The 12,181-nt window shown below is 38.9% G+C and overlaps 1 protein-coding gene across 2 annotated transcripts in view; it reads right to left on the reverse strand.

Moving 5' to 3' along the window:
* Nucleotides 1-6,132: 6,132 nt before the first annotated feature.
* The window catches only part of ITCH (itchy E3 ubiquitin protein ligase), a 93,735-nt gene continuing 87,686 nt past the window's right edge, over nucleotides 6,133-12,181 (reverse strand). For both annotated transcript variants that reach the window (XM_061631632.1, XM_061631633.1), the window contains exons 23-24: nucleotides 9,746-9,818; nucleotides 6,133-8,698 (exon numbers count right to left, since the gene is read on the reverse strand). In XM_061631632.1, coding sequence (XP_061487616.1) covers nucleotides 8,599-8,698; nucleotides 9,746-9,818 — 173 coding nt within the window. In that variant the 3' untranslated portion in view covers nucleotides 6,133-8,598. The remainder of the gene's footprint in view (nucleotides 8,699-9,745; nucleotides 9,819-12,181) is intronic.

A 12,181-nucleotide genomic window follows, 5' to 3' on the forward strand; every position in this document is an offset into this window, starting at 1 on the left:
GTCGGAGAGTTAGTGACTGGCCCAAGTCAGTAAATAAGCAAAAACAATGATGAGTAAAAATTTTAAATGTGGAAATGCTCATGCTCAGAGTATTTTTGTTGCTTTGTCAAGGCTTTATATGTGGTTTTGTCTACTGACTCATAATTTTTTGCCTGAGAATGTCATTGCTTCTCTCAGCATACCATTTAGTGCAGGGACAGGTAGCCTCTGGCTCTCCAGAACCTGCTGGACTACAGTTCCCATCATTACTGACCATTGGCCATGATGGCTGGGGTTGTTTGGAATTGGAGCCTGATGACGTGAAGGGCCACAGCAGGTTAGCCATTGGATATAGCAAAAAGAGGGTAAAATATAGCAGAGTATTGCACTATTCTGCCATCTAGTGACTGTCAGAAACAGACTTTCACTTATATTGATAACAGAATTTCACAACAAATTTCTGTTGTCATTAAACTACAATTAATGAAGTTAATGTGCAGTTGCTTGAGAACCCCTACATTACCGTTCAAAACAGCTCCAGCCCCCCAGCGCCAAGGTGCCTGCCACTAAGCAAATCTTTTCCTTCCAAGTATTCTCCACCCCTTCCACCTCCGAGCACTCTTATCTATAGAGATGTGATGATTCATACACATGCATCCTAAACAATCCAAGACACATTATTATGATCTACTTCCTCACTTTACTGGCCATTTCTTGGGAACTGATAGGGCAAGAGCATTTGCCAGCTGAAGTCCAGATCAAAATTATAGATCGTATTGTCTACATTAATACCACAAAAATGCTTTGTTAGTTCTGTATGCTAGATACTTAAGAGACAGAACACTAAAATCTCAACTTTTAAAGGCAATTTTTAATTTGTAACAATTTAGCTCCTCCCACACGAGAGTCACAATTTTGATTGGTGGCAACCACAAGTTATATTTTAAATGAAAACTTATTTTGGACTACTGTCTCATTGAAACTTTGGATTGTATCCAGCATTATTCCTACTCAGACTAGACTCACTGAAATTATTAGATATGGCTAACTTCAGTCTATTAATTTCAGTGAGTCTCCTCTTTGGTATTTAGTTGGATACAACTCATTGACCCACACAGGTTTTGCGCTTTCAGGTACACATTGCAGCTGTCACAATCATGTGACCAATTCAGTCATCTTTACTACTCAATGACTAATAGAATTATAGAGGTGGAAAGAGCCTTGGAGGACATCTAGCACAATCTCCCATTCTGTGCAGGATACAACTACAGCATCCCTGGTTGCTGTCCAGCCTTTACTTAAATATTTCCAGAGGAGAGCCCACCACCTCCTGAAGCAGTCTGTTCATATCCACACCATACATTTAAAGCACATGGCTTTCCACAAAGAATCCTGGGAACTGTTGTTACGACAAGTGCTCTTGGGAACTTGAGTGTGTGAATTGGCCACCCTCATGTCCCATGAAACACACCTCCTTGAGAGGAGGGGATCTTTTGCTAGGGATAAAACAAGCGCTTTGCCCTGAAATGTGCCTAAATGGTGTATATATTTAACCCAAGAAATGCAGGTCCAAACCAAAATAAAACAAAGCTTGATTTTATTGAGAGAAAGAGTAGGAAAGCATTACAGAATTACTTGGGTGCATGGCAGCATTAATCATTAATATCCTAACCCATTCATAACTTTAAACTAAAGAAATCAAAGGACCCTATTACTGTAAGAGGTGAAAGGTAAGAGAGATTACCTATCCTATGCCCGGAGTGGGCGGTTGAATACAGCTGAAGCTATGTGGAAGAGCTCTGATCCAAAACCAGGAAGGAATCTCTTGGTCTCAAGGTTTTGCACCGAGACCCAGAGTCTCCCCGGTTCTGTCCCTGCAGTCCTTGATGCGTTCCTTGAGAGCGTAGTACACGTGTGTCGGAGCTCTGATGTTCCTCAGCCCCCCCTTCCTCTTTCTTCCTCTCCTCCTTTTCTACCTTCAAGCCTCGGTTTTAAAATACTTTTTCCTCTCTCCCCCTCCTGCCAAGGAGGGTATGAAAGTCTGGTGATGTTGTGTATGTGTGTGTGTATCTCTAACTGACCCTGAAAACTAAGGCTCCTTACAAACAATGGGATTCACTGTGGGTGAGGGAAATTTGCCAAAGGACAAGATAACAATTATGCAGAACATTTATGCCATAGCTTTAGTTTTGTATCTTAATTTCTGCCCTTGTTACTCTTCGCACAAAACCTCGTGGGAAAGCATACCCAGCCATACCATTAGGTGGGGGTGTGGGGTGGGAATTGTAGTTTAGCAGGCTCCATGGCCCTGCCTCGTAACACTGTAGTTCAAGAGCAATAGGAACGGTAGTTTTGTGAGGGGTAAATTACACTTCCTAGGATTCTTTGGGAGAAGCTATATGCTTTAAATGTATGGTGTGGATGGGGTCACTGTTCCACTTTCAAGTAGCTCTGAAGAAGTTTCTCCTAAAGTTTGGCCAAAAAATCTTTCCTGCAATTTCCACCCTCTGGTTCTAGTTTTGCCCTCTGGAGGGGAAGGATTGCTTCGCTTGTGCCTGCCTCTGAGACGAGCTCTCGTCTCAGAGGAAGCTTTTTCAGTTTTAAAACCAGCCAAAAGGTTTTTTTGGACTGGTAAATACTTTCTCCCAGGCAAGGGAGAAACGAAGAGATTATCCACAAGCTTCGTTGTGTTTGTTGGGGGACTTGAATTCATTAGGATCGCCTATGAACGAAGGACCAGCCAGCAATGTCGGACGGAGCCAGGAATTTCAAGCAAGCTCAAACTGATTAAGCGAGACGTTTTTCTTTTCTTCAAAGAAAAACAGATTTAACAGGCAAGCATTCTTCTATCTATCCTTATCATTTGGCTTAAATTGCTGCAGTAAAAGTGATTTGTTAAAAGAGTCAGCAGTAAAGAATCCCTGGGTGAGTTATAACTTTTCTCTTTCATACACGGAATTAAGGCGGAAGGAAATCGAAATAGCTTATCTTTGTTTTTATTGCAAAAAGCTGGCCTGGAATTGAGCATTATAAAGATACAAACGGATGAGAGATATCTAATTTGAGGAGAAAAATTTTGATTTATATGAACTTTTGAGTATTATATGTCTGGGACTATTTTTTCTGGTCTACTTCATTTTGACGAATCTGCTTGTTCTTTATGCCACTAACTATTTGGATGCTGTGAACTAAATTTGTTTTGCATTCTTGGACACATAAGAGATAAGGCAGTTTGTGCTGTCTACATTATGATGTCATCAGGTTTGGAATATTAACTCCTTTGTTGCTGGAAAAAGTAAATTGCTCTTTGCTTGGGAATAGTGCTATATTGGAAATTGAAGGTTTTTTTTTCTTCTTGGTTTTAAAAATGACAATTAAGAAAGTGGCTGAGACCCTGGAAGTAAATATGTTTCAGAAAATAATGGATGAGATTGAGATAACGAAACAAAAACTGAGACATGGCAAACAAGAGATGAAAATTGAATTTGGCAAAATGAAGCAGGAGCTGAAAGAAATAGGGGATTTTATGAGAGAGGAGGTTGATGAGATCAAACATATAATTAGACAAGCAATAGAAGAAGAAAGAAAAATTAAAGGGAAGATGCAAGTCCTGGAGATTGGAACAGATATATCAAATGTGGAACTGGAAAAAGATTTGGAGTTTATGGACCTTAGAGATAAAGATTACTGTTTGGAATTCAGCGTTGTCCCTGAAGAAATTGATGAAGATATCAGAGATAAAGCTATCAATGTTTCAAAAAAATTTCTGGACTGGAATGATGTGATGGAGCTTGAAATAGAGAAAATCTATAGAATTAATTACAGATATGTGACAATGGAAAAACTCTCAAGAGATGTGCTAGTGCATTTCGTAAAAAAGAGGAACAGTGATATGACTTTACAACAACATTTCAGTAACACATTCAGAATTGATGGCAAGGAAATATTTGTGAGGAAGGAAATTCCCATCAGACTCTTATTATATGACTATGACAGCAAGATCATTATGGATGCAAGGATGGAAGATGGAAGACGGAATTAACACTGATAATGGAAGAATGGCTATTGAAACTAGAGGACCTAGCAGACTTGATGAGATGGATTAATCGACATGTTTATTTGGAGAAAAATTGATGGATATATTTCTCAAGGACTGGAAACCTCTCTTTGACTTTTTGCGGAAAGAATAAAGTGATGTTAATGAGATTTGATGATTAATTAAGATAACTACTGGAGGAAAGTGATTTTGTAATATATTAAGAGACAGGTTTGTTATATACTATAGACCTATAACTGATCTGCGACAAATCAGAAGTCAACATTTTATTTTATTGTATTAGTTGTTAATTTGTTTTTTTGTGTGTGTGTTTTGTTTTGCTTTTTGAAACTTTGAATAAAAATTAATGATTAAAAAAAAATAGTTTTGCCCTCTGGAGCAACAGAAAACAAACCCCATCCCTCTCGTCACACTGAATACAGCTATCATATCTTCTGCTCTCTAGGCTAAACATACCCTGCTCTTTCGACTGTTCCTCATTCAACTTGGTTTCCCAATTTTTCACTGTTGTGGGCTGTCTCCTCTAGACATGCTCCAGCAATGTCCTTCTAAAAATTGTGTCCAGAACAGAACATAGTATTTCAAGTGCAACCTGACCAGTGCAGGATAGAGTGGGGCAATTACTTTTCGTTATGTGGACAGTAGGCTTCTTTTGATGCAGTCTAAGACTGCATTAGCTTTGTTAGCAATTGCATTGCATATCTGGCTCACGCTTGTATAATGTTGGCACGAGGCTTGCTACCAACATTATCTTTGTAATTCTTCCCCAAAAGATCTTCCTTCCATGTGTCTATTTTACCTCTAAGATAATTAAGTAGGGAACCTAGAAATTGTTTTACACAGATTGACTTGTGCAAGTTCTCCCAATGAATCTATGGCCAAGCTGATTGTTTAAATCAACAGTTCTCCATTTGTTCTATGCTTGGACCAAAATAGCATTCACTTTTTGTAAAGGAACAACTGGGTATTCTTTAATATGGGAGCCAAGAGAACATGTCCTTGTTTGGGAAAACAAACACTCATCTGAGTTCTATGAAGTGAATAAGGCTGCAATCCTAAACCTACTTACTAGGAAGTTCAATGGGGCTTTTGAGTAGACACGGTTAGGATTGCAGCCTAAGATTAGTTTATTAGGGACTCAACATGATAGGAGAGAATTACAACTGTGTAGATAGCAGCAAAATCTCTGTTCAGGCCCATGAGGCACATACCTGTCAGTGTGAAATAAAAGGGAAACTTTGACCTGAAGGAAGATATCTGATGTGGAGTGAGTCCACTTAGGTAAAAAACCAAAGAAACCCAATAATCCGGAGACCACGTATCCTTCAAGTTATAGTTAGAGTGAATGAACATTGATTGCAGTAACTGTTGCTCTGTGTAAAGCTTTTAAGAGAAACCTTTCACACCATGCAAGGAATGACAACCACCACCAACTTTTCAGTACTTTTATAAAAGTATGACTTGGTGAGAGACTTTTACAGTTACCTGAGTATTTGAAGTTACAGTTCAAGGAAAAAATTAACAATGGAATTCCAGTACAGTATTTTACAATCCAGTGCCTCCGTTTCCAGTTCATAAATTAGTTAACTAGGGCACGTATACATAAATAATAATTCTGGAAAAAAAATATGTGACAGATTACCACAAAAGGGGCTGGAGATACCAATACACTGAATAGAGCTTCAAATTAAACCCCGTTGTAGTGTGTATGTATGAGGAACATGAATCAGAGTGCTATACAATGAAAATGATTGTGAAACCTCACACACTAAAAACTGGAAATGTAAATTCCATACAACCTATCCTGAGCTTTCCAAAAAGATAAGGCTTAGAGAAAAGTAAAGTCAGTAGGCTGTAATATGTACTTTCATAAGGCAGAATTTCAAATACGAATGTTTCCAGTCAGATTGAGATGTTACAGGCATGCAGCAGAATGTGGTCGTTATTGCTGTCCGCATGCTGTTGAAGCTGTTTGAAGTAGACAAGTCTTATTTGCAGAAAAATCTTGTTACAATCAAATTCATCCCAGTCTGTCACCCAGAAAACACCTGTGCTTCCATGAGTCTCCCATGTTCCCACAATGAGAAGAGTGCACCAACAGCTCAAATTACTTTTTATTATTGCAACATAACATGGCATAAAAATGACAGAATTTAGAATTTACAATGCAAAGGGACTTCAAAAGCAAGTTGTAATTCTGATTTTAGAGATATTGCTAGCATACTGCTAAACAATGAATCTATTTTAACAATACTTCGTGGTCAAGATCCATTTGTTAAATATCTTCAGTTTTGAATGTTAAAATACTTTGTGCTTGGGATATCCAGCCCCCATTTCCCATGTAATACAGCAGTACAGACAAATAAACATGCCATTTAAATTAAAATAAATTGAAGAAGCTAGACCCCCAGACTGCAAAAATATATACAAGCATTTACTTTTTCCTGAACTAAACATTTGAGCCATAAAAATATTAAACAGCCATGCCCTATAGAACTAGGGCTTTAGCTATTTCAATTAGAACTATCCTTTATTTTAAAAATATAGGGCAGAAAGCCTTTTGAATGATATTTATACATTAACAATATTCCTAGGTCTCTAAATGAATCATGAACTATAATGGAGAATAGACTATTTTCCATAGCATACTCTGGTTACCTTACTTAATTTCATTTCATTGGTGTACTGTAAATGTTAGTTAACTATGATGTATTAAAATCAGCAAACAAAATATTTCTAAGGCTTTTTCTCCTCCCCATAAGCTCTATTTCTAATACAACCATCAGGTGTTCTTGATAGGTGGCATAGGTAGACATATCTCCAGAATTCACACATGTCCCTGCTACCCACAGAAGCAGTAAGCCATTTGTGTAAGAGAAAAACTTCTACATATATTTCTTAGAACACATACTGAAGGGGAGGAAAAGGGATGTATGTTCAGTCACACTCTTCTTGCAAGCACCAGCTGAGGGGAAATGGACTGTTTATGTTACTTCACAGAAGAGTCCTAAAGGCAGTTAAAAATGGTTGCGCCCACTAGCTTTCAATAAGCCTGAATTAAGTCTTCTCCCTACCTGCCACAACCCCTCTGAGTCTGGATGGATAAGATATTTGGACAAAAATGCAGTATGAATGATCTTCAACTGTGTTGGCAAGCTTTGGAAGGACTTTGCTCCTCTCACACAGCAGAAAATGCAAGTATATGGTTATCATCATGCACTACTGCTGTTTCAAATATCATTTCTCCTGTTGATGTCCAGAGCAGCATGCACACCATGGAATTATAACAACCTGGAGGAAAGGATACAAGGCAGCCAAGCTAGGAAAAAGAACAAAGTGCTTCAGTTCCAAAAATGGGAGTGTACTTTAAGTACCATTATAGCTGCAATGGAAGTTTTGAAACTGTAATATAAATAAGTGACGTGCAAATCAGATTTAAAAATCAAGTGCTGCACAAGTTGCCAATAAGGAGCTGCTCAGAATGCTCCGTTTCAAGTGTTACTGGATGTTCTAATGTAATGTTTGGAAATTTTCTGGAATTTAATTATTGCACATTCATTTCCTACAGCACAATCCTATGCATGTTTACTCAGAAGTAAGTTCCATTGTGTTCAATGAGGTTTACTCCCAAGTAAGTGTGCACAGGATTACAGCCCTAGAGAAACTAAAGTGGCAGTTTCACAGCAATGCTTCGACCACTACTAGGAATTAGGAAGGCATATCCCCTTATCCTGAGGAAAACTAGAATTAATAGCCTCATGGCTGTTTGCGCATTTCAAGCAGTCATCTGTAGGGCTGGAAATGAATTCCAGCTGTTGCCAATGGGAGAGGCATTGCATTCTCTTTTAAATTCACTACTAAAGTACCATTAGTTGAGAATAAATTAAAATTCTTCTGAATTTGAAGAAGCACATTCATATGTAGGGATAACCTGAGGAATGTGATCATAATGGGGGGAAAAAAGAAAAAATGCTATGCTCTGTAAGTGTGCATCAGCTCTACATGTCCCTCTATGCAGCTTGAACTGAGATGATAAGGGAATAAGCTTTGGAATGCAGAAAGTCAGACCACGATTGGATTAGAAACACTTAACACAAGCAATGGATCTGTTTACAGCACCTCCAGAGTCTGATTGCAAGCAAGCACTGTTAGAAATAGGGTGGATGCTGCAGCACTGCAGCTACCAATGGACTTCCCAGTGCATCAGCAGCAAAAAGACGCAATTAAAAACAAAGACAACAAGAGTATTTTTTAAAAAATTAAAAACACATTCCAGTTAATGAACATGACCCAAGACAGAACCCAGAAGTACAGTAAGCCTCTGGTTAGGGAAGATTTAATGTATAGCTGTATCATTTTGGATTTCTCAAATGGACTCGGGAGAAATCAATAATTAGTGGGAACAAAATGGCAGGATAACATCCATTTACTCACACACTAACAATTGTTTAAATAAATCAAGGTCAAGTCCTGTTTACAGTAAGAAGTGCAACTAGCAGAGGCAGTGAAGAACGCACACCATATATGAATTCACGTTCTTCAGGAGCAAATTCCCCCAATGGTTATTCTTGCCCAAATCCTTCTGTTTCTTCTATTGCAAACAACAGCTTTTCCTTCAGTTGTTCATAACTCTTGTATGGGGGCAAGTCCAAGCGGTTGAAACTGAAAATAAGCAGCAAGCTGAACTTTCATTTGAATAATAAACATACAAACACACATAGGAACAAAATCTCCCAACTATTTGTATCATTAATAGCTTAAAAAACGGGAGGCATATTTATCTGGCTTTATGATTCCCCAACTTTGGTTCACAGTAGCAAGCTGTATGGGTAAAACTTCCTGGTTTCTATCTTTTATATATATATACCATTTAATCATTAGCATTTCTAATGGGGGTACATAAAAATAAACCGTACAGAAAATAAAATAAAAATTTATCACAAAACCAAACACTATGTTTATCTTGTGTGTTAATCTGCTTCATTTTATTTCTTATGGAATGTATTGTACATAGGGCCGGATCCAAACTTTGCCCTCTATGCATGGAAGGGATGCTTCCATCCATAGATGGCTTTTCATCCAGTAGAGGAATCCTGTTGACAGAAGGTGAGGCTTATACTAATTTATCCTTCTCCCTGCAGGTTGCAGTCCCACTTCCCACACTGTTCCAGAAGGTCCCAAACCCTCCAAAGTAGCTTTCTGCAGCGTGCAAGGGGCTGCTGGGGGAAATCCCCCACTTCCATCAGCTGGAGTGAAGGGCTCAACCTCAGAGTGAAGCTAAGTTTATTTCCCAAGACCTGGGAACACTAGTTTCAATTGCACTATGAAGGTATCTGATTTTCAAAACTGGAGGTGCTTTTTTCAAAAGTTTTAGCAACTTTTCACTCTTAAGGAGGTAAGCAAGAAAATTTGTATCTACAATAGTGTGAAGGAAGGAGCCCCTCAAGGACTGCAATGTAGAATGGCATAACAATGCATACAATGGGTTTGAACAGTCTTATTTTAGCATCTGGCAATATGGTACATTAAGAAGCCGTGAAGAACATTTTAAGCACATGTTTTGTATAGAAGGACATAGTTTACTCAAGGAAACATAGGGTTCTGTGTGCTAGTGTTGTGGCCCTAAATCCTTTATTAAAATGAATAGGAGCACAAATAGTTAAAAAAATGTATTAATATCACAACTGTCATCTAACATAGGTTACTCACCAGGTATGGCTTCTGGGTAACCAGTTTTCTTTACCAACTTTTTCAACACAAAACTTCTGGGGACCATTACTCCCTAAAATAAAAAAGAATGTCTTAATTATTTAAGGTGTTAGAAGACAAGGAGAGCCAGTGTAGCACAGTGGTTAGAGTGTTGGACTATGACTTGGGAGACCAGGGTTCGAATCCCCACACAGCCATGAAGCTCACTGGGTGACCTTGGGCCAGTCACTGCCTCTCAGCTCCAGAGGAAGGCAATGGTAAATCACCTCTGAATACGGCTTACCATGAAAACCCTATTCATAGGGTCACCATAAATCAGAATCGACTTGAAGGCAGTCTATTTCCATTTAGAAGACAAGAGAAAATAAAAATTGCACCCAACTTTTCATAACACAATGGAAATAAAATCAGCTAAGGACCAGCTATTTGCATCTAATAAGGTCCATAAGAAGAGTTCTCAATATTTTTAAAATTCAGATGTTCCATTTTTAAGGCAATATGGCTATACCATGAACACCTGTCAGCAAACCCTTCCTAGTAAATGGTGTTGCCACTACAGTATAATATATTGTCATGTAAAGTTCTTGTATGGAACAAGAAGACAAGGATGAAACTTTTGAAAAGCAAATTATCAATGTGTTGAGGAGGAATGATGCAGTAGTAATGGGGGACTTCAATTACTCCGATTCTGCCAAACATGTCTCCTTCAAGAAATTCCTGACTTGTTTTGCTGACTTTTTCCTACAGAAAGTGGAGGAAGGAACAATCCTTGACCTGATTCTAACCAGTAGAGATGACTTAGTGGATCAAGTGACAGTTATGGGAACTCTGGGGGAAAGTGACCATGTTATATTTGAGATCTTGATGTTAAAGGAAGAAAAAACAGAGTAGCCATATGCGTACCCTGGACTTCAGGAAAGCCAATTTTAGTCAACTGAGAACAATGATAAGTAAGGTTCCATGGCAAGTGACCTTAATGAGAAAAAGAGTCCTAGATGTTGACCATTGAACCACACTGTCACTGAGTGTTTTTCCATCAAGTCTGAAAGTGTGGAAATCTGTAGCTAAGAGAAGTTATGTCTTTGCCCAGTCTGGGAACGGATAGCCAAGGCCGTTGTCATGGCAGCATCAAGATAGACTGGGAGAGTTCTAGCAGTTATCTGTGTTGAGCTGATTCTTCTGTGTAATGTCTTTGAACTGAGAACTTCTCTCCTAGAGGGGGGGATCTTAAAGCCTTAAGCCATAATGTCTTAATAAAAGACTCTTAACCTGATCTAATGCATCTGAGAAGTTTCTTGAGCAACTTAACTCCAACGTAACGTATGCTGTTTCACGCAACAACGCACACACGTCAACACTAGATGGGTGGGAGTTTCTAAAAAAAGGAAATTCTAAAGGTACAACTGCAAACAATTCCAACAAGGAAGAAAGGTGGAAGACAACAGAAGACTCCAATATGGCTTCACAAAAAGCTTAGAGACCTGAAAACAAAAAGACACATATAGGAAGTGGAAGGAAGGCTAGGCCACAAACGAAAAGTACAGACAGGTAGCACAGAATTGCAGGGATGGCGTCAGGAAGGCTCAAGCTGAGAATGAGCTGAGGTTAGTGAGGGATGCTAAAAGCATCCAAGTACATTCATAGTAAAAGACAGAGAAAAGAAATAGTGGTACTGCTACTCAATGAGGATGGCAAAACGATAACATGACAAAAGAAAGGCAGAAGTACTCAATTCCTACTTTGGCACAGTCTCCCAAAAGAGGGTCTGACAAACGTGAAGTTGAAGGGGCAGGATTGCAGCTTGAGATTAATAGACAAATGGTCAAGGAATACCTAATCACTCTGAATGAGTTCAACGCTCCAGGGCCCAATGAACTGCATCTTAGACTACTGAAGGAACTGGCTGAAGAACTCTTGGAACAGGTGTCTACTATCCTTGCGAAATCTTGGAGAATGTGTGACATGACAGATGACTGGAGGGCGAATGTTGTCCCTATCTTCAAACAGGGCAAAAAGGAGGAATCGGGGAACTACAGACCAGTCAGCCTGACATCAATCCCTGGCAAAATTCTGGAGCAGATTATAAAGTGGTCAATCTGTAAGCACTCTGAAAACAATGCAGTGATTACAAGAAGACAACATGGATTTGTCAAGGACAAAACCTGCCAGACTATTCTTATTTTAATTTTTGGTCAGGTAATCTCTCTGGCAGACTGTGGGAATGCTGTGCACATAATATATCTTGATTTCAGTAAAGCATTTGACAAAGTGCCCCATGATATTCTGATTAGCAAGCTAGCTAAATGTGGGATGGATAGAACAACTATCAGGTGGATCCACAGTTGGCTACAGAATCATACTCAAAGAGTGTTTATCAATGGCTCCTTCTCAAACTGGGCGGACGTAACGAGTGGGGTACCACAGGGCTCAGTCCTG

This window comes from Rhineura floridana, chromosome 6 (genome assembly GCF_030035675.1).
Source record: "Rhineura floridana isolate rRhiFlo1 chromosome 6, rRhiFlo1.hap2, whole genome shotgun sequence".
Lineage (NCBI taxonomy): Eukaryota > Metazoa > Chordata > Lepidosauria > Squamata > Rhineuridae > Rhineura > Rhineura floridana.